The sequence below is a fragment of the Talpa europaea genome (genome assembly GCF_964194135.1).
Source record: "Talpa europaea genome assembly, chromosome: 14".
Classification (NCBI taxonomy): Eukaryota; Metazoa; Chordata; class Mammalia; order Eulipotyphla; family Talpidae; genus Talpa; species Talpa europaea.
Genome location: NC_140082.1, coordinates 74879796 through 74905163, shown reverse-complemented (window position 1 = coordinate 74905163; position 25368 = coordinate 74879796). Strand labels below are relative to the sequence as shown.

The following is a 25368-nucleotide window of genomic DNA, read 5'->3' as shown; positions in this document are numbered from 1 at the left end:
CAGTAATCAAAACCATATGGTTTGGCATAGGACAGATCAATACAGCCGAAGAGACAGCCAGAAATAAACCCACACATATATAATTAATTTATAACAAAGCAGTCAGAATATTTAAAGAGGAAAGGATAGTCAAGTCACATCAATACATGGTGTTGGGAAAATTGGACATCCACACACAAAGGAATGAATCTGGACTACTATCTTACACCAGATACAAACATTAACTTAAAATATTTGTCCTGAAAGTCAGATCCAAAACCAAAAAACTCTGAGAATAAAACATAAGCAATAAGCTCTTTGTCATCAGTCTTAGTGATGATTTTTTTGGATTTGATACTAAAATTATCCCAAAAAACAGTTGGTCAACAAGCACATGAAAAATGCTCGTCATCACTTATTACCAGGGAAATACAAATGTTGTATAGCTGAAACCAATATAATATTATTTGTCAATTATATCTGAGTTTTCAAAAAAAGAATGTTCTAAAATCTCTACTTAGTAGTAATGAGAACTTAGATAGACATTTGGCAATAGAAAGAGGTTTGAAAAATGTAGTGAGGAAATGTATGTGGAGCATTTTGTGCTTTTATAATGGATGTCTCCCCAGACACTACAGTTAATTGTGTGTGGTTCTTCACAGCTAGTCTTTCTGTGTGTTCAGTTTATCTATTTCTATCACTTAATGCCAAGGCTTAAGCGCTCGTGTGTACATGTGTGTTTGTGTGTGTGTTATCTGTCAGTAGAGGTTGGAGAAGACAGAATATTAAATCACACTGAATCAATAATAATAGCAGAGCTTGACAGGAAGAGGGATTGATAAAGACTAAGACTTCTGAAATTCTTGGTGAAATATTAGTCATTGCACATAAATTTAAAAGGACAGTTATCATTGCTTAAGGCACTAAGGAGGTACTATTGAATATATGTATAACATATGATATGTCTTTGTATATGTGTGTATATTACATACACTTATAAATTAAAACGTATTTCACCCATGAGGACAAGGAGAAAATGCATTTTCCGTAAAGCAGAATTCACCGCAGGTCCATTCAATAATTAGGGCTTGAAAATGTGCAAAATTTGCATCTTTATAGTGCAAATGTAAGAAAAAGAAATTTCCCATGTGTACCTTGCACACAAACCATTATAGTAATATTGGGGTCATGTTCTAAAACATATTGGCAGAAAGACCTAATTCTCTTCCCACACTTTGTTCTTTTATAGCCAAATATTGGCCTTTCAGTATCTATATATATATATACACAGTATACACACACACAACTATATGTATTCTGACAATAGCCTGTCTTAGAAAAAATATCCTTCAGTATCATTTAGCCTCTAGAAGTCCAACAGCACCTTAGAAAACAGTGGAAGTAACTTTCCTTAGAAGTTTTTGGTCCTTTACCCCTTTTTGCTCTGTCTACTGTCATATCTGTGCATTTGACACAGATCTGCGCTCCCTCTCCCTTAAGTCTGATACCATTTTTATTTTCTCGCTGTGTATCTCATCTGTATGCTTTCCTAGTGCCTTAATCTAAACTTCCACAGACCACACACATCATTTCACCTTTGGGCAGTTCTTCTTCCTTCTTCAGAACGCCACTGTCCTTTTCATGGTTACACAGCTTTGATGATTTTGGGTCACTTTTAACTCTTTTCTCTTTCTCACCCACTGCAGAGTCTCTGAGATTTGACTTATATTTGTTTCCGTGACCTCTTTATTGGGAACATATTTCCCTACCCATTATACCTGACGTAGTCCTTCCAAGCCTAGCTTAACTTTCTGTGAAGTCTTAAGTCACATGTGAAAGTAACTGCTTCTTTTGGATTCCTGTATCATTTCATTTCAATGCCTCTTAAGCCATCTATCATATTCTTCCCTATAGCAGTTATTTATACTCTCCTACTTCTCATACCAGACTGAAAATTTAATGGTGAGTCTTCTTCATTATTTTTTTGTTCCCAGGATACAGCAAGTGCTCAATATTTGTAGTAAGTGCTGATTATGTTTGTTGAATAAATGAATGAGTGAATGGTATGAATGTTCAATTCTATTACTTTCTTCTGAGAATATATAATGAGTAGAGATATGGACAGAGGCTTAGGCCCTATCTGGGAAAATAATGCTATGATGCGTTACTTTTCTGTCTTGTTAATTGAAAAATTATACTTTTTTAGGTGTCAAATTGGTTTGCTAATGCAAGACGTCGGCTTAAGAATACTGTTCGACAGCCAGATTTAAGCTGGGCTTTAAGAATAAAGTTGTACAACAAGTATGTTCAAGGAAATGCTGAACGACTTAGTGTAAGCAGTGATGATTCATGTTCTGAAGGTGTGTTAACGTTTTAATCTTGCTTTCTTTGCTTTGCTTCTGTAATAGACTTGTTGGTTTTAAGGTTGATCTCACAAACTGTGATAATACCCTTGTAACTTTTTTATTGCATGAGGTAACTTCATTTTCCAGTACTGTCAATACCAACAAAATTATGGCTGCTTCCTCTTGTTTATAGATTTATTGTGTGTCAGAATAACAATTTCTGTGCAATTCATTAAAATTAAATCCCTTAGGGGGAGATTACATAGATTCCTGCTTTTCTCCTGCTTAAAAAATTAATCTTGAATATCAAGTAAATTTTATACATTTTAACTATTCTTTATATGTTTGTACACACACATACATACTAATGATTAAGTATTACAATTTGTTGGTGGGAGGAAAGTACGTGTACATCCTATCTAATCATATTTTTACCCCTTAGATGGAGAAAACCCTCCAAGAAACCACATAAATGAAGGGAGCTATAGTAATCCAGTTCACCATCCTGTGATTAAAAATGAGAGCTCAGTCATAAAAGCTGGAGTGAGGCTGGAGTCAAGGGGCAATGAGGACTACGTGTCACCCCCAAAGTACAAGAGCAGTTTGTTGAACCGTTACCTTAACGACTCTCTAAGACACGTCATGGCTACAAACGCCGCCATGATGGGAAAGACAAGGCAAAGAAACCATTCGGGATCTTTTAGTTCCAATGAATTTGAGGAAGAATTGGTGTCTCCCTCGTCATCAGAAACTGAAGGCAACTTTGTCTATCGCACAGGTAAGTCTGTGTTTCTTGTGATATTTTGTTTCAAACAGACCCAAAACTGCCATAGAAGGGCTATATTTTAGCAGGTGTAAAGACAAAACTTTTGTTACTTTTGCATCATCTTTCTTTTTGTTTTTAATTACCAGATATGCTCATTAGTAGGTGATGGTCTACTGGGGAATTTTCATCTTTTTTAATAAAGTAAGAATTTTTATTCTTAATAATAATTTTATTCTTAATGATAAACATTCTTAAAGGAGATATGTATTGGTCTTAATGAATAAATTACAATGGAGAAATACCCTGGATTTACCCAGCCATGCAAATACTTTTTATTCTATCTTTTTTCCTCAGTTATTTCATTGTTAGTAGTGGATAGGAAAGTGAGTGTATTTTGTGGAGGAAATTGCTTTGGGAATTTTCCTTTTATTCCTGGAAAGCAAAAGGAGGGCTGATAAATAACTTTGAAAATTTTACTTTTATACCAGAAATGGTGATTTGATTTCTCCCTCTCCGAAACTTTCAAGTGGAACAATGAGTGTGCTAAAATTTTCTATCTTCTTGACTTCAGTTCCCAGAGAATGTTGCTTATGAAAAATGAGCAAGTTTCTTCAGAACAACGGTTATGTGTGACCTATATCTGGGCTAGCTGGAGTCTGGTCCTAGATATGCCAAAAATTAGAGTTGGAAATGTGAGAGCTGGAAATAACTTCAGAAGGCATCTCATTCACCCATGTTCTGTCACAGATAAAAAACATATTTACTCTTCTATAGATCAGTCATGCCTTTGAGCTCCCACAAGTGGTAGGGGGAGCATAAACACTATAAAGACCATGGTTACTGTTTATATTACACCTACTGCCACCAGTCATTAATTGAGTGTTAGGATATGCTAGATCCGGTGCTAAATACTACACAAATGTTACTATATTTAGTCCTTATAATATCAGAGAGCTCAATATGTAAACAATAGTGTTTTACAAAGGAACTTAGATTTAGTCTGTTAACGTATCTTCAGATTATGGAGCCAGAAGTCTGATTTTTGAAGTGTCTGTGCATGTGTACATGGAAATACATATTATCCACAAGGAGTCAGAGGAAATCTCAGTGCATTTTTAAATAATTAAATCAAATTCATTTGCTGTTTGCATCTCTAATTCCAACAATGAAAACAGCTCCAAGCACTTAGGAATATAAAACGAGTCTTGTAAGTAGTAATAATTGGGTCTAGAAAGAAGTAAAAGAAGCAATAAAAGACTATTTAACCAATAACAAAATTATTAAAATATGTATTAACATTCTAACTAACGTTACCAGAGCAGGACTTGGAGGTAATTCAGAACTTTATGAAGGAAAATAAATCAAGCTATTCAGGTACATGTAATTGGAAATAGAATCAAAATAAAATAAAAAGATAAACTGGAATGCAAAAAAGGTAAAGAAGGAAAAAATATAGTAAGCTTAACAAGCAAAAATGAACACAGATTAAAGTTGGAAGTGAGAAAGGAGATATAGCAATACAAATTTACTAAAAAAAAAGTTTATTAAACTATGATGTATTATGTACAATTACTTGACAATGCTATGTGTGAAATATAGATTAAATTATATTCATTATGAGAACAGTGTTCAATGATTCCAAGTTTAGAAGACTTAAAGTGTTTAGCTAACCCAGTTCCCAAAACATACTTTGATAGATACATTGGATTTTCCTCTAAACTTTGAAGAAATAGTTCATTTCTACGCATTATATGTGTTTCAGAACATATAAAAACATGGGAAGTATCTTAGCTTTTAAAAATGTAAATGTTTTCTTAATCCCAACCAGATTAAGATACCATAGAAAATTATGCTTGAAATATGTATTGAATTTGGCATTAACTGACCAGTATTTTTATAAAAAATTTTATTGGTGATATTAATACTGATCATAAAACAATGTGAGAAATATTGATAATGTAATGTTACATGAAAAACTTCTAAAAAGTATGGAAACAACAATTATGAGGATACAAATGATAGAAACATAAAAACGATTTTTGGAAACAATGACATTTAATTTTGATGAGGTGGCATATAAAGTTATCTTTTTTAAAGATGCCTTACAAATTTCCTTCTATTTCCAGTAAGACAAGACCATAGACCTTTGAAATGTATGAGTGTATGTCTTCTGAAAATGCATGCTTTTCAAAGGTGGCAAATATAAAATCAAAGAGAAAATAGCATGCTTGTATAGTTGATGCTTTTCAAAGTTAAATATCTTGGCTATTTATTTTTATTAAAACATTCCAAATGCACTTGGTCCGTATTATGGACTACTCACTTGCCAAGTTCTATTTTTAAATAAAAACCTTTTTTTTTTTTAGTTGTGCAAGCCATGAGAAAGCAGCCTAGACACATAAACTTCTAGTTTTTCATGCATGTGTATAAACTTAAAAAGAACAGAATGAGTTTTTTGTTTTTGTGGATGGAGAATTAAGAAAGACTGGTGGTCTAAGATTGGCCTGCTAAATTTTACAACTAAACAATAACTGGCTGTCTTGTGTGGGAATGGAATGGACTGTGTTGCTGCGATTGTAACTGGGTTACCACTCAGGCATAAATAGTAGAACAGGGGACTTCAGTAAATACTTTCTGAGCAACTGTGATGGTTTTCTCTGGCATACAGGCTTATTCTGAATTCCTTCAATTCCTTTTGGTTATATCTCTCTTTTCTCACCTAAATAGAAATAGTCTCAGTCTGCTATTAAACTCCACTCCCTTCCCCTGCCCCAAATGCATAGCAACAACAACATTTTAACTTCAAATTGTTTTTTAAGAATAGATCACCTTTCAAAAAAATATAGATCACCTTTAAGTACAATGTATTGGTTTATTTGTGCTAAGAAATGGTATCCATTTTCCATCCATTTTGTAAAAAAAGTTGTTATCTAGTGATACATTTTATTAAATATGGAATCAAAAAATCAAAGGAAAAAGTTGGTGTGTGGAAGATTAATGTATGACTACATTTCATTTCAGATTTATGGATTCAAGGAAGGAGAAGTCTGGTTAGATTAATAAAGGAATAATTCTAATTGAAGATAGTAGTAGATATCATCAAAGCAAATACAAACATGTTTTGACTGATTTTTACATATTTCCTTGTAATCCACAGTTTTCCACATCATTGCAGAATCATTTTAGACTCCCAATAAATATTGGCGATTACATTTCTGACACCAGCAATTAATTGGAATTGATCAAAATGATTAGGGTCATTGTTTTTAAATACATTAAGTAATCACCAAGAAAAGATGGTCATGAGTGTCGAATTATATTATCTAAATTAAAATTACAGTTCACTGACAGTCTGCTTTCTGAGGTTTCAGAATAAGGACCCTGGCACACTACCCTCCTGTTGAATCAGTGCTCATATTCTCTAGATATTTGTGAAAAAACTATCTGCTGTCTGAACCACCTCACAGAAGGAGTCCTCATTGGAGCCTTTCCTGACTTGAATCAGCATTTGACTGACCCTCAAACCATGTCATCTTTTTTTTTAAATAAATTTTATTTTTATATTCCCCATACAATTGTAACCCCCTTATTTTGACCCCAATCCCTCCCCTCCCACCCTCTACCCCCCATAGAGTGTCTCTGGTTCATAGTTTTTTGTTGATTTTGATTTTCACTTTCTTATAGTTATTCATTTTCCTGGTCCCTTATTTAAGTTTTCTAGATTCCTGCTATGAGTGAGACCATCCGGTATTTTTCTTTTTCTTTCTGTCTTATTTCGCTGAGCATGATCCCTTCCAGCGCCATCCATGTTGCTGCAAATTGCATGTGTTTATCTTTTTTGAATTCTGAGTAATATTCCATGGTATATATGTACCACATCTTCTTGATCCAGTCATCTATTTTTGGGCATTTGGGCTGTTTCCAAAGCTTAGCTATTGTAAATAGTGCTGCTATAAACATAGGGGTGCAGGTGCTCTTTGGAATTGATTCAAACCATGTCATCTTTACTGAAGGGAGAGAGTAGATGTTTTGACTGAATATGTCAGTGAGGGGAAACTCAGGCAAGTCTTGAAATGAAATGTGTAGATTTCCTCTCTTCTCTGCTTATATTGAGCACAAGTCCAGATTTTCTTCTTTCTTTTTATAACCCGCAAATGATCAACTTATAAGTAGCTAGTACATTTGAACAGTTGTTCTTGAGTCCCTGCATGCTGGGATATGATTCATAAATTTAACCTGCTCTCCAGATACTGGATTTTGAACCTTATCTTGTTAAATTGTCTAAAATCCCTGTTAATTGTACACAGCTGGTATACACAGCTGGTGTAGCAAAAACATATACGTGGTTAGGACTCTTTTCTGTGTTTTTGTGAATGAATCAGACTAGCTCTTTCTCCACATGACTGAGGTATAAATATCTATGAAGAAATGCAGATGTTGATTAAGAGAAAAGAAGTCATTTATTTGGAACATAGGAGTCTTTGGGAGATAGAGATCATTTGATTGGCTTGCCACAGTAACTAGAGACTTTAGTTACTGGAGACTGAGAAACTAGGAAATAGAAAGTTTGGGAGGATGACAAAAAGTCCACGCCATTTCCAAATGTTTTTCTTGGTTAATGAGGACCTCCTGGGGGCCTGTCTTTCTGTACACTCCTGTACTTTACAATTTTAGCTAGAATTATCAGTAGTATAAGCCCAGGTATGTTCATAAGTTCAATAAGCCATGGATTTGCCTGAGATGTAATCTTAATTTCTAGCATGGCTTCTTTGGAGAAATGCACTCTCAATTCTTAAACTCTCAATTCACAAGCCCCGGCTGGGACAGAGTCCTTTTTTATACCAGGTGCTCTTTCTTGTATGCAGTCCACATACCAAATGTTTTGAAGAGCTGCTCTCCTCAGACCCTATTCTGGAAGCATGGGGGTCCTGCATTGCTTGCTAGACCACTCATCCAAGAAACCATGCTTAGTGAAGCAGAAGAAAGTTTAAAGAGGTGTCATGGCACAATATTTTGAACAGTAGATATTTACTTCTAATTTGTGTTTGGTCAGTTTTAGGTTTTGTATTTGGGGGTTGTTTAGAGAAAGCCACACGGCCGTCAAGAGAAAGTTTTATCAAGAGCCAAATGCCAAGGGTAGTGTGTGTTTCTCTGTGTCCATTAGGTTTCTTTGGGGATTTTGTTGACCAGTATATCTACTTTGGAGACATTTTTTTTCTTTTTTCATTACATTTTTGTGTGTGTGCACACATTCTTGTTTTTAATGGAAACATGAAACTTTACCATTCTTAACTATTCCAGACATTTCTTTTCCTCTTATGCAAATGATGGCTGATGCACCCTAGCTGAGAATAATAAAACCCACCATCACCAGCCCAGTTAGTCACATTTAAAAGATGCTAGAAAGGTATTCTCTTCTTTGTCTTGTATCTTTACTACCATAATACTTCACCTATCAAACATCATCTGGAAATGAGATAGTCCAAATGAGCTCAATTTTCAGCTAGAAATTTAAGTACTGATTTTTTTAAATATAGGACTTTCTGATGTCTTAAACTATTAAACAGCATTTGTGAGTGTGCTTCAATAGCCTCTCCCCTAAGCTTTCCCATCCTCTTATTGCCTGCTTTCCAATCAGTAATTTTAGGATTAACCACAATTCTAAATGTGTCTGTAAATCCCTTGAATAAAGAGTGATGTCAATTCCTATACCCTTTTTATTTATTTTAAAGGGATCTTTCTTGATTACTTATTTCAAAGCTGAAATCATTTACATGAAATTTTATGAACTCCTGACCTTTGGCTAGTCATAGAATTATAGAAACTTAAGCATTATTGCATTATTCTATAGATTTTTAAATATTTATCAAGGACAGTGATAGCAAAACACATTCATAGATTACTTCTAAAATTCAAATTACTTTGATTTTTTAAATTAAATGCTTTTATGGATTCACTTGCATAAATTTAAATGAAAGTGTATGTGTTCTGCCTATTGAGATTCATGGCAGACAAAAATAGAAAACGAGAAAAAACAGAAAAGAAAAGGAGAACAAATACTCGTCTGAGCAGTTAGTTGACCTCAGTGGTGGATTTTCATTCACTTTTTCTTGTTTGTTGTTTGGTATCTTGTGAGAACCTGAAAAACGCAAAATATAAGTGTAGCTGCTGAGACTTACAGCCCCACACAACACACATACATAAATACAACACACACAACATACATGCACCAGCATGGCTTACAAACAAATTGACGGTACCGTACCAGCAGCTTAGTTTAAAAAATGTTTCCATTTTCAAAGCTGTATTTGATCCTGACATGTTTTTTTTTGCCCTTGTGTGTTCTGTTTTCTCTATGTCACATGAAACCTAAAAATGATAGCAACATGGATTTCTTATTTGCAGATAAACTGTCCTGAAATGCAGCTGCGTTTTGTCTCTCCCTTTGTGATCCTTGCTGCCTTGTGTGTATTAAAAGCTCTTTGAGGCCCTGAAATGGTGTTTTACTATTTTTATAGTCCCCCCAGCTCTTTATGCTGTCTTTCACATATTTGTCCCATAACTACTTCGTAATGAATAAGTTAGTGTTTTCGTGATTTACTCTGTCTCTTAAATCAGAAAAGACATTTTAAGGTGCATATGTATATGTGATTTGTATCTGTTAATGTGACAAGAGAAAGAAAATGGTCCTGAGTAAATTTAAATGAGTTTGAAAAAAAGCAGCAAATGTGAAAAATTTAAAACCTGAGGGGGAAAACTGAACAAAATGCAGCTTAAAACTGAGCTGTTTAGCAGATTTAAAATAAAAACTTAGAAAGTATAAAATGAAACTAAACCAGTTTTCAAGCAAAAGAGTGGCTTTCAGGAAAATGCAAGGATATTAATGGAAAGGTTACTTAATTTAAAGAAAAGCTACCAAAGAATAAAACATATGGCAGATAGAAAAATAAAAAACTTTTCTAAATCTGACACCACTAAGTAATGCTATTTATTATCTGTCTCTATCTAGTACACAGCCTGGTAGGTGGGACTTACGGAAGCAAAGATTTAGACCCACTGTTTTTAAATTCTTAAGGAAGCACAGATTTAGACACACTGTTTTTAAATTCTGCTGTCACATCCACTCCCAGCCTTAACATGGCAGTTTTGACTTTTTAAACTTGACTTTTTTAATCATATGATAGAATTGAAGAAAGTCTTACAGAAATTTTACATTTTCTCTTTCCTTCATGTGTAACATTAAAAATCCTGTCTAGTTTACATATGTTCCTGTTAAAAACAAGCTTATCAACATGAAAATTTGAGTTTGCAGGGGCATTCTCTACATTTTGGCATTACTGTCGATTGCATTCTGCCCATTGTAATTGATTTTCTGACACCCTGTGCATTTAAACCTGCTGCAGTGGCCGTTCACACCCTGGTACAGCCTCACAGAAGTGCTTGTTCATGTCACTATATTTAAGAATCTGTCAGTATTTCCATTAAGAGGCTTTTATTCATTCCCCAGGGCTTCTAAATGTCATAAAAATTTAAGCCAACTCAATGCTGGCATAAAAGGGCCTTTTTCCCTCTTCTCCTATGTATAAGGAATATAAATGCAAAACTCCCACTAATTCTAAATTTAGTTAGGTTTGTAAACTCTTTACACACTGACAAGACCAAATAAGATCCATGACATCTATCCAGGCTGGGGCTGAAAAGGATGTCAAAAAGTTTTTACTGTCTGTGAAAATAACAAGACCTTCTATTTAATGAATATGGAAGTGGTTTCTTTTCTTTCTTTCTTTTTTGGTTAGTAGCTGTAAGCTTTTCCTTTCTACCTCCCTGCTTTGTTTCTAAAATTAAGCAGGTATTTTTTTTTTCTATGTCAAAATTTGTCTTGTTGATGTTAACAGCTTTTACTCAGGATAAATATGTGTTTTCTTTTAGTCCAGAACTTTGGTGATTTTACAGTTTAGAAGTTTGTGTTTATGTTTTGTACTCAAAATAATGTCATTTATAATTGTGAATTTTGAGGACTCAAAAGCAAATAATTTTGTTCACGTTGGTCCCTTTTACAAAATTTGAGTTTTTTCCCCCAGTTTACAATTTAAATGGAGGATGTCATGTTTAAATTATAACTGCATCATGTATCTTTTCTCCCTTTTTTGATGATCCATTTCTCTAATCTTTATTGTAGTAAAGAGGAAAGAAGTCAAGGATTTTTATTAATCTATCAGCATTACTTAAAATAATCCTTCAGTTCAGCCCCTCTACTTGCCTATTAGGAAACTGATTGAGGCTCTATACCAGGCTGGCATTGCTGGTCTTTTGGATACGAGTTACTTATTTGCTTGGAGAAGTAATCCTAATACTTTGGGTAATTGCAGGTGCTTAATTGACTTTAACTAAAAAATACGTAAGTCATTACTATGAAACTATGAAACTGTTAGGGGGAAAAAGGTGTCCTAAGCTAATTCAAAGTATATATGCACATTTTAAAATACAGGTTGTATATATAGGCTTATACGCTAGGCATCATCATTTCATTACTAAGGAAAGTAGCAATGCTTTGCAGAGATTCTCTATTATTACTGCTGACACGTGTGTGCAGGAGCAGTAGAGGAGGAGAAGGTGGAGGAGGAGTAGAAATTGAACATCACTCGGAAAACAAAGTCTTTGAAAATGACTTGGTATCTTCCCTCTGCCTTGATATACAATGGAGACATTGAGCCATTATCTAAAATGTGTCAGAAAAAAATCTCGAATTGGGAAGTAGCTTGGGGAAGATAGATGACCTGTAGCTTTAAGCAGCATCACTCATCTACTTTCAATAGTTTTAAGTCTTCACTGGCAAAAAAGGGAGTTGTGAATTATTTTTTCCCTGCCCTTCAGACTCTGCAGTGTGAGGTACACAAAGGTGCCTCAAAGTTGAATTTGCTTTTAGCAATTCCCCAGGTGAGGCACTTGCCTAGATGTAACTCGAAAAAGCAAAATGGAATTTACGGTCCACCATCTTACAGTCTGGGGGGCGCCTCAGTGGCCGTGTAGTTAGGGCGCTATCAGGCAATTTTGTCTTTGATCAAGCTTCATTTAAATAAAGAGAACCAAAAAATGTAAAATAGTGATTTGGACAGAGAAATGTTTGGGTAATATAAAATCAAAATGGAAAAAGCCAAGAACCCAAATGAAACTCTGTAAATCACTGAAAGGCAGTCAGAGATAACCAACCGCTCATAAAGTAGGATTTCCAAGAAACTGTTTGCTCTTGAAATTCTTACGCATTTGCCTGTTTTTAAAATTTAGAATTGGTTGTCCCTTCAAAACTCTTAGTATGGCAGAGACATTTCAAGTAAGAATGTCCTGTTCTGCCAACACTGTCATTATGATACTAAAATGTACCCTTTTGCCGAGGGCCAAGAATCAGGGTTTCTCCTTCCAGTTTCTACACTGATTTGGACAACAGATGCGTCAACAGCAAAGTGCTATTCAGCATCATTTGTCACGTGGCTGAAGGGCCAGGAGGATGGCTGTTTGGCAAGAGGGAGAATTCCTTAAATGTTACTGGGTCTTACATTTCTAAACGTAAAATTCCCGGCCAGAGATTGCCTGGTGCCAAGTGCCTTTGCTGTGATGTCTACGCCCAGAAACTGCTAGAGGGCTGCAATATTGTGGCTGCCTGAAAATCCACAGTGCCTACTCTGGTTTGCAAACTGAGATCGAGAGCATTTTGCATTGTTTTGCATTGTTTTGCATTTTCTTTGATCATTGTCTTAGTTGCATTCATTTCTGTAACTTTTTTCCCTTGGAATTTTCTTTTGAGCCACTAAATCTACCCTGTTGGATCGAGGAGTTTCTTCAAAACCTCGTCAGTAGTGCAGTTGGTCCTGTTTGAGTTTTTATTGTGTCCCCTGGGTTCCTTAACTTCAGACCTTTTCAGAATTATGGCACCAATTCAGATTTACTCAGAACCCAAGAGGCCTCCAGTTTATCTAACCTGTGTTCTTTTTCTTTCAGAAGATTTTTTAAATCTATGTGTTTTTCTTAAAATGTGTTTTTAAAAGTATGAACATAAATCATCTGGAATAGTAATTTTCAACTATCTTGAAAGGTGTTTGAGGACTATTTCATGGTTACTATGATTGAAGCAGTAAAATTTAGTTTATAGTTACAATAACTTTCCTCTCATTAGAAAATATAAAAAAGCTCAACTTTATGATTTCATGACATATTACCAAACCCCCAAATACCATTCCTCAGCCCCACTCCCCTAACACACACACACTCAGTTAAATGTTAATAGGAAGCTCAGAGAAGAATCATAAAGGCTAATGATCTCTGTTCTATTGGGCCTCCCCTGGCCTCTCAGATGCTTTAATTAAAACGATAGTGTGAAAGTATGGACCGAGGCTGGGTTACAGCCATACAAGTTAAATCTGTATCTTGACTACAGTTCAATTCATGTTGCCTCAACTGCGGTTCAGATGACTTTTCTAGGCCCACATTCTCTCCCCAGTAGGCCTCCTTGCCTGATCTGAAGTTACCTGCTTATAGGTTTGACCACAGGATGTTATAAAGTGGAAAGAGCAAAGGACATTGCCTCAGAAATCAGGAGCCCTATGTCTAGCCAGAACTGTTGGCAACTGGGCACATGTTCTAAGGCGAGTCCCGTTAATAACTAGGTCCCTTTTGCTGTAAAATGAGGGTGTGTGACTAAGGAACCCACACATTCCTTAAACCACTGATAATATGAAATTTTATGAAAAGCATAGGGAGAGGAGGAAGCCCACAGCTTACAGAAGTGCATTATCTCCCTCAGAAACAGAACTTGGACTAGGAACACCAGGACAGGAACAGATGAGAGAACCTTTGGGGAACAAGGCAACAGAGAGCCCCCTGGTGGCAGGTGCTGGCCTCTATACTGTGTGTTGCCCTTCAGACTGGGTTGGGAGGCCCAAGCTGGAGGGAGAAACAGTTCTGTCTGTCACCATATTCCTTATGTCTGCGTCATTGTAGGAAGACCTATCCTAACATTATAAAAAAAGCTCTATATTTTTCTACTAACTTTACTATTTTAATCGACATTTATATACCCATAATCTACCTATATATTTTTTGTAAATTGTAAATTCATTAATGATCAGACTCTCCCCCAAAATGATAGCCTGTCCCTCAACACAATTCATTGAGTCTTTCCATTTTTCCTTACTGATTTGAAGTGCTTCCTTATTAAATATTAACTTCCTTTATTTGTGTGTGTATTTCTAGATTCTGATATGTTCCATCAGACTTAAAAAATTCTCCTATATCTGTAATACGCTGTTTTCATGCTTCCTTGTGCATTTTAACATATGTCAGCTTTCAATTTTTTCATAATACTGTCATCTCGGTTCTTGAATTTACTCTTCCAGTTGAACTTTGGAATAAGTTGACATGTTCTTTTTTAAAATGCCATTGAAAATTAACCTGGTGTTGCATTAAACTTATATATTAACTTTGGGAATGCTTTTCTCCTCCTTATATATTTAATTTTCATTCAATACAATTTGATAGCTTTACTTACATAGGGTTTGCATATTTCTCATTAAGTTAATTACTAAATCATTTATTTTGTTGTCCTTGTGGATTAGTTCTCATCTATTACAAGTTATCCCTGATACAAAGAAAATTTGTTGGGTTTTATTTTTTTTAGATTCAGTTGGATTGTTATAGTACATGCAAGCATATACCCTTCAAATAATGGAACTTTTATGTATTTATTATCCTCCCCCTTTCATGGCATTGGCCACGTTTTCTAAAACAATGTGGAGTAATAGCAGTGAGAGCAGACACTAAAGGGAATTTTTGTTTTCTTACATTGTACCATTAAATATATTTGCATATTGGTTTAGTATAATCACTTTATCAAGTTAAGTGATTCTCTTTCCATTCCTAGATTATTTAGCACACATATAACTAAATAGACTATTGCATTTATCAAATGCTATTTCCACCATTTTTAACATCATGACCTAGTGGTTCTCTTTTAATCAATATACATTTCCTGGTGTTTATCCATTCTTAAATTCCTGAGAAAAAACTATTCTTGCTCAATATACCATTTTAAAAATATATTTCTGGATTTAATTGACTAGCATTTATTTAATAATTATATGTAAAAATTCTCATATCTCATGTCTTTAATTTTTTCTTTTCTAATGTTCTCCTTGCATACTTTTGAGTTAGGTTAGCTTAATTTAGAGTTAGGTTAAATTAATTTAAATTAGAGTTAAATTAGAGTTAGATTAGACTCGTGGAATAGGAAATATTTCTATTGTAGAAAAGTCTAATTATAATAAAGTAAAAATCAAAATCAACAAGCAACTATAAACCAGGGACACACTGGGAGATGGGGGAAGGAGGGAGTAGGATCAAAACAAGAGGGGTTGGGAATTGTCTGGGAACTATAACCAAGATGAAAATGCATACATTGTGCAACAATGAAAAATGATGTAAAAAATATATAAAATTAAAAAAATTTTTTAAAAAGGTCTAAAATAAAGTATGGATTTAGCTTTCCCTGGTATCTTGACAGTTGGGAAGACGCCATCTGGGAAACCATCTTGCCTGGAATTCCTTGGTTCTCTATTCTTTCTCTCATGTTTTCATCTTTCACCTCTAAATCATGAACAGTTCCCTCAGCTTTACCTTCCAGATGACTCCAGGGTCCCAGATTACTTCATCGTTGCCCCCTCCTCTCATTTAACCAGTCTTTCTCTTACAGTTTTCCATTTCCTTTTGGTATTTTGTTTTTATTTTCCAAGAACACTTTTTTTTCTTATTGTTCTTTTTTTGTAGCAGCCACAGCTATGTGGTGGTCAGAAGCCGCCTGAATCCCTACTCTGCATTTCCTAGAAGCCTTCCTGTCTTTGCCCCGAGCGCTCCTCAGGGCGGCCCTGCCCTGCTATCCTGGGCTGGCATACTTGGCTCTGCGTTGGGCTCATCAGAAGTCTGTTCTTTCACTGGTACCTCTAGGGCTCCCCCTCCAAGGACAGCTTGCTGTCTGACTGGGAACGGTTGACTTGGAATGTCTTCTGTGCCTTCGGCAGAAGCATCTTGGGCTTGCCCAAGGTCTTGTTTACCGCCTGCTTCAAGTTATGGTTCTCTGCTTAGATTTCCCTACCACTTTGATAGCCTATGCATTTCATCTTTTAATAAGTTTCTTGACTATTCTGATTTTGTGATGGGAGCCTTCATTGTTTCCAGCAGTGCTAAGCATTTTTTTGTTTTCAAATTTATATTCTGTAATTTTAATGGGATTTTGAAAGAGAAATAAATAAAACATATCATGTGCACCATCTTTAAGGGAATGCTAATACAGATTTTTAATAGGTGTGTATAGTACACTATAGTACAGTATAAGTATAGTAGACTATAGTAGATCTATGGTAATGCAGCCTTTTAATAGGTGATTTTTAAAAAAAAATTTTGCATAGAAAATCTGGGGTGTAGACTAGAGGTGTGGGCGGTAAGAGGACTCAGCAGAGACAGAGTGGGGAGCAGAACAGGCAGAGTGACTGAAATACACTGCTGAGGGGAGCAGCGGGCGAGACAGGAGAAGCCTGCTGCACCATGTGGGTCACCTCTCTGGCTGGGGATTGAATTCAGGTGGTAGTGGGGAGAGCGCTGAGACCTGAGCCCTAGGCCACCAGGGAGGCCCTTAAAAGGTGATTTTTATCATAGAAGATGTTTCTTTTGTTTTTAATACCTTTTAGGGGGAATTTGCACATATTCAGAATTATATGTAGATTCTAAATATCAGAGGAATAATAGATTCCTTTTATTTATTATTATTAATAGTAAATAATAAATATAGAGTTACTTATAGAATGGAACATGGGGATTCCTGGAAAATTCCTGATAGGTTTTATGTACACATTATGATGCGAAAACTTTCCAGACTACTCTAGTACTTCAAATAGTGAGCTAAATATAATTTAGTTTTTTTTAAAAAGCCGGTAATTATAATAATATGATATAGTGGTGCTTGGCAATTGTGTACCTACAGTTTTCAAATGCGATTAGAATTTGAATGGTTACTATTTTACTCTGTAGTTAAGCTCATGGCAGGGCATGCTACAACTATTTTTTCGTACTATTTTCGTACTATTTTTTCAACTGCTTTTTTCTTCCAGTGGAAAACTTAAGTCCTTTGTTTGAATGTATACTATTGGGAATTTTAAGTAAAACAGAGCTAAGAATTCCATTCCTTTTTGCCAATCTTTCCTTTAAACAAAATGATCAGTTAATGGAGCATTAAATAATCATATGCTTCATTTTGATTTTTTTTAACTTTCGTACTTGCATTACTTTAATCATTTTCAGCTAGATAAAATAGAAAGCAAAATAAAAAATATAAATGGAAGGAAAGTGTTATCATAATTCAAAAATATTAATAAAGCACCTATTAAGATTTGTATTTTTGATTTATTTTGAAAATGTCACAATATTTTTGCTTTCCCCTTCTCTCTCACTCTCCCTCCATTTTTGCCTTTTTCTTCTCTACCTTTATTTCACATTGTTTTCTCCTTCCTTCACCCCCCTCCCCCATTGTGTGCTGTCTCTGTTCCAGGCTATCCCCTTCAGGTTCCCCTGCAGTTTGGCCAACTGTGACTGAGCTGACTGAATATTTTACCACCCTTCTGTGTCTCTGGCAGTGGTGGACTGACCACGGAGTACTTTTCTATGAGTTTTCTTTCTTCCCTCAGGGATATGCTTGACTGTTCAGCTGTCAACATTTGAAGACAGTGCTTTTTTACTATAATAAATGTAAAGTGGGTCACTGTTCCCAGTATCTCTCTTAGACTAGCCCTGGCTTTTGTTGGAGTGCAACCATTCCAGGGTGCTTTGCTTGCAGTGACTTTATTGTTATGGGTCTTTCTCTGGATTACACAGTGAGTACTTTGTTACCTCCTTTGAAGCACTGGAGTCTTTCAGACAGGTCATGAGCTTGACTCACCATTGGACAGAAAGCATGGACAGCAAAAATCCAGCCAATCACTGCAGTGTGTGCCTTCACAAGGCTTTTCCTGGCATAGAGGGATTTGAAAGATTTTCTTTTCCAATGATCCTGTACATGTTTTGTTGGAGATGTTAATGGGAAGCAGCATAGTCAAGCACTTATTCTAAGAACATAGTAAGCAAAGCCCCTGAAACAAAGAAGGACAAGAGAATGCTAGAAGGCCAGCTTGAGGTCATGGCACAGACATTGTCAGGAGCAGACAGCTTGCATGTCTCGGTCAGAAAGTCTTCTCTGTCTTAAACCTTTCTGCCTTCCCCCTTCCCACCCCAACCAGGAGAAAGCTCTGATTTTGTGGGTTCAGATGATCACATTGAGCCCACCCAGATAATCTAGGATAATCTCCCTATTTTAAGGTCAACTGATTGGTAATCATAATTATATCGGCAAAGTCACTTTTAACATGTAACATAACATAGTCACAGATGTGAAAAGTCCTGGGGGCAAAATTTTGCCCACTCCAGGAGACATCATTTAGCAAGGGGATTTGAATGAAGTTTTGCCAGTTTAACCTCAAATGTTTAGACACTAAGCATTATCATTAGTGTGATGTTTTAATTATAAAGTATGCAAAGTATACTGTTTTAAATACTGTTGATATGGGTAATCTAAATATGTTAGTTGAAATTTTCCATAATTATTTACATATGAGCACCCCCCTCCATGTACATATTGCCTTTATACATGTAGTTAATCTTGCTTTCCTTAAGGATGCATATATTTTCTCTCATAACATGACTCAAGCATTGTAACTGACAAGCATCAGGTAACTGACAGTGTGTTTCTAAGGTAGTTGGCTAGATAATTCCCAGTGGAAAGATAAATGTTTACTATACACAGTAATGCAATCTACCATTATTATTTTGCCTGCGTGTGTCATAACTTTATGATCTATGTATTACCATCATTTTTTTTTTAAGGACAAGAATTTGCATCCAGAAGCTGCGATGTTGCAGAGCCAGGCTCAAACTCAGATCTGCTTCAATCCAAATCCTGGTTCTTGACTACTATATTTTACTTTTTCCCAATCCAGGGGAGTGTTACCAAGGTAGAAGCTTATCTTTGAGAGGCTCTTCAACTTTTTTTTCTAAGTCTTTTGCTGCTGACTCCTTCTCATCTACCCCCAGGGCTCCTATGACCTGCTAGCTGGATCCTCTTTTCCAGCACAATCAGAAGCACTTTGAGTCTCCCTTCAATCCTCCAGAGTTAATGGTCTGTCCTGACCTTGGTCTAAAACTGCAGATCTTTATTTCAGGACAGCTGACATCAGTGAGGTGATGAAAAGATCATGGTCAAAATAGCTTACACTAAGGCATCATAATTATAACGACAACAAAACAAGGCAGGTACAAGCACAGTAGTAAGTACTTGACATGCATTTTCTTACTTCATTCTCTTCAACCACCCCATGAAATAGGTTCCATTATTATCCTATTTTCCAAGGGCTATTTTGAGAACAGAAATTATAAATTACTAAGTGATTGAATGAGTGAGTTTTATGGGAGCCTCCTTTGGCTACGTTGGACCATCTTAATCCTTTCCCTGTTCCCGAAGATTATGATCAGCCCATGTAGCTCCTTCATTTTTGATAACAACTCTCAGTTCAGAATTGATCTCATCACCTCCTCTGTTTTTACTGCAGGGACTCAGTGTGGGCATTTGCGGTGAGGAACAATGCCATCAGAGTGGTGCTTTCACTGTAGGACAGGGCAATGAATGGCATTTGGGTCTTAGAACCCCAAGAAGGAGCCTGGAGCATCCTGTGGCGAGGAGAGGGATCCAGGGACATAACAGAGGCCACAGAGAGGCAAGCATCTGTCTGATGCAATTCTGAGAGCCATGGAGACCAAGTGCATGATGAAGGTGGATAAAGCACTGGCCCAGAGCGAGAGTGAGGAGGTCCTTGATGTTAGGGGGACTGTCCCTATGAAAGGGGCAGCCTATCTGTTGAGAAAACAAGCAGAATTGCTGTCAGACTCCTTTGGCCACTTCACTGAGTGGCTCTAGAATGCTGATAGGAAAGGAGACAGCACTTGCTTGGAACCCCAGGTCTAGATCTGCACTTAAGGCCCTTCTTGGTGCATTGACTTAAGATTTCTATTCCAGACCCTTGTGCCTAAATGCACACAAAGTAAATTTGGGCCTTGAATTTCATAATAGATAGATACATTTCAGAGACATCAAGTTTCCATTGGATCAAGTTTTAAGATAGTGCATGTACTTGGTATTTTAAAATAATCCTGCAATGAATTATTTGTTGTTGTATGAACAATGCAACTGGACTTAAGTTCTTTGTAAGTTTACATTCGCTGATACTGTCCTTCTCTTACATTGAAAGCTGCATAGCAATATCAACTGCCTTTACTAGACTTGCCATTGTGTGAGCAGGGACACCTATTAGAATGTTGCATGATGGTCATAAAATGCCACTGAAATCACTGGAAATATAATACTGAATAGGTGAACTGTGACTGTCATAGTTAGAAAACCCCCCAAATACTGTCTTTCTGTATGTGTATGGCCTCACTTTTTTGATTTTCCTATATTTAAATGGAGATTGCTACTTTATGAGAATAAATTTATTTAAATTTCAAAGGCTTTCTCCAAAAGTGGCATTTAATAGCATTTCATTAAAAAAGTTCACTTTTAATCTGTATTTAAAGCCAAAGTTTTCTTTTAATTTTAAAACTTGTCCTTGAACTAAAATAACATGGAACATTTTAAAAACATGGCTCCAAGCTGCTGTAGATACATTTTATTTAAACCACAGAGACTGAAGTTAGAATTCTCAGTGCCAGACAGACTACAAATTATAACTGTAGCAAAACTGAATTTCTGGAGGTTGTAGTAGTACCAGCAAGACTGGTTGTTTTTTGGGAGCTGTTCCTCCCCTTGGGCTCTGCTTATGAATGACTTAATTCCTGTGTAAGATTAAATGTCATGCCCATTGCATGCGTAGTAAAAGCAATTGAAGCCTCTTTTGTCCTTGCAAAATTTTGATGTACTCACGTTCAGAGGAGAAACGCAGTCAGTAGGAAGAGTCCCAAAACAGAAATTTAGTCAAATAAGGCTAGAACACAGTGAAACTTCAAAAGTTGGAGGGATGATAAAATATCCTTTAAAGCAGGATATCATTGTTTATTATAGTAAGAAAAGGGGGTAATAGCCATGATTGAATTGTGAAAATATTTTCACTAAGGTCATTTTTGGATTTACTATTCTGGTATTAGGTTAGGAAACGTAGTGCCAGATTAGATCTAATAATATATTTTGTTGCGCCATGTACTGTAGAAAGTGGATGAACATCTGTTATTTTAGTTGATCCTCATTACAACTCTATGAGGTAAAAATAACGATAATTATTCCTGTTTTCTCTCGGGGTGGGAATGACCCACTGACGCACAAATACTTAATGGCAGAGCCAGAAAGAGAAGTTGAGTCTCTCAGCTCCTTGTTCAGTCTCTTTCCACTCTATTTTACAGTGTTTTCCACCCTGGTAAAGTGTACTCAAAATAAAAAAATCATTTATAGAGTAGAACTCTCTAAAAGCAGTGACTCTCAGCTTATTTTGAGCTGTTCCTGCTTTTATACATGGGCTGCTTTGAAAGCTGGATTTAAAAGCTTTGGATCCTCCTCCAGAAAAATGCACACCTAGACCCCTGCTCGCATACTTATGCCTCTCCCAGATGCAGCAGGGGTCTCTCTGACCTTTTAGGGCTACATAGGAGTCCCTCGGGCACTTTATTCCATGCTGTGGAAAGTTGGCCCTTCTGCAGATTTCTGATGCGCTCGAGGGTTCTGTCTCCAAAGCGAGTTCAGTTTATGGGTAGCATTGACAGCCCACACACGTGTGTTCCCCCCTCCCCACCCAGCCCCGTCCCGGGGATTCAGATGTGAAATGGATTTCCTTATTCAAATGTCAGAAGACCTCCCTCATTCGCAGAAGGCCTGTGCTTATAGTAGACTGCATGGAAAATTTGGAGGGAGAAGGAGGGTCTTACATCATAGCAGCTCATTTCACTGCCTGTGGGGTTCAGCGCCTCTTCTCCTCGTAAGCATCTTTCACCTCCCCACATAGGACTCTCCCCACCTGCTCTGCCCTGCTTGGTTCCCAGCCTCACAGCATCCTCCTACTTCCTTTTCCCCTTCCACCTTTTCCTACTCACCCCCAGCTTCCCAGTTACTTCAACATCTCCTAGATTGTTTTTTTTTTTTTTCCTTTTTCTTTTCATGTTGTATCCTACAAATGAGTTCTCTCCAGCTTCAGCTCCAAACTCTGCAGGCCTCTCTCTGATCTGTTCCACTTCAACTACCAAGATGCTATGCAAGGCCTTGGATCTCATAACCTCCACCTTTCTTTTCAGTCAGTTGTGATGTTAAATTGATACTGAACGCTGGCCTCGGTTTCCCCCAGCTAATAAAAGGAAACAGAGTTTGAGAAGGAAAGTAATCTGTTGACAAACTGAGGAGGGCAGCAGACTCCTGTCTGAAAGTCCACCATCCTGCTCTTGACAGAGGTCAGGGTTATTTATACATGGGAGTAAAACAAAGGGGGGATGGGAGAGTGTCCTCATGTCCTTGGATGCAGGCATATGGAGATTTCTGGTGGGCACCAGCTTGCTTCGTTAATACCTGATGTTTAACTTCCAGATGTTTAACTTCCTTATTATCTTCTCAGGGATGTCCTTCCTTCTCCTTAGAATGCAAGAAGACAAACTTGTTAACTGCAACAGATAGGAATGCTTATTTGACGGGGCAGGAAGAGAGACCTGTCCTGTTTTACTGCATCACTATGGCTATTTAATTTCTTCAGTTATATCTGTTTGTAATTTTAGGGGTTTCCAGGACTCCCTCCTACAATGCTGCCATCATTCCCCTTAGGTTTGGGGTTTTTGGTCTCCCTGGGGCTGTGTGAGTTTAGAACATTCTTGAAGTTCCTCTGTGGAGCAGAGCTGGTGACTAGGCACAGAGCTTCGCGTGGCCCCGTGCAAGGCTGTGTCCCGGTGTCAGAACACTGGCACGGGGACTTGCCCGTTCTGCTTACCCGGCCACCTGAGGGTGGTGGTGACTTTTCTGGGGGAAAAAAAGAAAACAAATCAATAAATCCAACAAAAATCACTGTTTCTTGCTCATGTCCACTATAGAGAAAATGATACATGTATCATTAGGAAAAAAGAAGAAAAGGAATAGAAAGTGGTACACAGTGGTATAAAAAAATAGATTTTGTTTTTAGGCGTCTGTTGGACCATTTCTCCTGTGTGATTATAACCCGACACTGCTGTTCTAAGAGATGCACTCTCCTGCCAAGGACGGCCAGTCCTTCCTTTGGTGCTCATCTGTGATTTCAAATACTGTGGCCTGAGCACTCTCTGCCCCTATTTCCAGGATATTCTAGCAGATATCACACCTTACTTGAAAAACAGTAATATAATTGGGCTAGAATTAATCACATTCTAAAGAAAACTCCTGTTCAGTCTAATACTGTGACTTAGAACAATCACTGGTATACCCAGATGGTAAGAAAAAGTGACAGAGGTCTGAAGTTAGGGATAGGCCAGAAATGTCTTTATACTTATTTGAGGAGGGCAGCAGACTCGTGTCTGAAGTCATGTTGAAATCCTGAAGCCTGGGCCTCCCCTGGTGGTGCAGTGGTTGAGCGCTGGGCTGCGAAGCGGCCCACAGCCTCTGCAGTACCAGTTCGATCCCCAGCTGCAGACAAGGGTCCCACATGGCACGACAGACCTCTCCTGACAAGCCTGTTGCTCCCCTCAGCAGTGTGTTTCATCAGTCTGCCTGTTCTGCTCCTCGCTCTGGCTCTGGTGAATTCTCTCACCCTCCCACGCTTCTGACTGTACCCAGTGCTTGTATAAATAAATAAATAAATATTAAAAAAAAGAAAAAGAAAAAAAGAAATCCTGAAGCCTGTCCATGCTTCCCTCCAGCATCAGAGCCCTGGTGCAGCCCTCCAGCCCTGCACTGGCCCTGATGCCTCAGGGCACTCTCTGGTCAGTCAGGGGGAGATGGGAGCCCTGCAGTGACCCCCCCAGGCGCAACTGCAGGCGTCCTTTGTCTTCTTTAACCAGCTTATCAGGATTAGATAAGTCCTTTTTTGAAAGTCCTTAATTAAAGTACTTAAAAAGTACTTAATTCACCTCTTTATTTTACCGCTGAATATTTAAGTTTAGACACTTGAGGAAAATTATATATAAACATCTTACTTGGAGGGATGGTCTGTCTTAGTATTTAACTATGTATCAGATCAATCTATCTTAATAAAGAATTAGAGAATCTGCTTCTGAGAAACGATAGTAATCAGAACAAAGACAGAAGCACATATATGGCTTCCTGGCAAGTACAGGGAATTGTGATGTCAGAGATAGAAATAATGAGTAACAGGGAAGAAAATTGAGAAAAGAAAGATCTAAAAAATCTCCATAGTGACGTGAGGAAAAGACGTGTGAAAGGGTATTTGGATTGAGAAAGGAGAGATCTGAAGAAGAAGAGAAAATTCAAGTGCACGGAATCTTATTTCCAGATAAGGTCCTGCATGGTAAGGATCAGAGAGCTTTGAACTTCAGGGGCTAATTATTGACAAGTTAAATCTGAAAGAATTTGTGGATTTGAGCAGTGCTGAGTGACTCTTTAAACTGCTATTCCTCATTATTTGTTGAGGACTGCGGGATTCTCTGTATAAACCTGTCCTGTCTTTTCCCAGAGCCTATGAATAAGACCAGAAGGCATCTTTAAAAGAAAAATAGGTAAAGTGTCCACCGAGTCAGTAACATCAAGGACTATTTCCTTCTCCTGCCAATGCAAAGTAAAAAGATTGTGAGATGGAAATGCAGTCATTATAGCCAATTAGGGGTGAAGCTGGAATAAGAGATCTCTTTAAGCCAAGGATTAAGAATAGGAAACAAAATACATGACCACAAGTTAATCCCTAACTGATCTTTAACTTATTCATTGCAGGAAATTTCTAGGAATCGGCTTTCACAGGGATGCTATAGGAAACTGTGGATGTTAATGTACTGTGGAATGTTCCTCAGAATTCACTATGTCGCTGTAGGATTTAAGGACTGATAATGGAGTGGTTCATTTTTGTTTAGAGATTCCTTAGAACTGAGGCATTCAAGATGGTAGCCACTAGCCACATGAGGCAACTGAGCATTTGAAATATCATGAATCTAAATTGAGATGTGTTTAATTATATGGGGAAATTATACGAAATAGCTCATTGATAA

General features: G+C 37.0%; 1 protein-coding gene across 1 annotated transcript in view; it reads left to right on the top strand.

Moving 5' to 3' along the window:
* The window catches only part of MKX (mohawk homeobox), a gene marked incomplete at both ends in the record, with an annotated part of 56549 nt that overhangs the window by 6910 nt on the left and 24271 nt on the right, over positions 1-25368 (top strand). Inside the window, 2 exons of the mRNA XM_084253897.1 lie at positions 2186-2339; positions 2767-3102. Of these exons, the coding sequence (XP_084110023.1) occupies positions 2186-2339; positions 2767-3102 (490 nt within the window). The remainder of the gene's footprint in view (positions 1-2185; positions 2340-2766; positions 3103-25368) is intronic.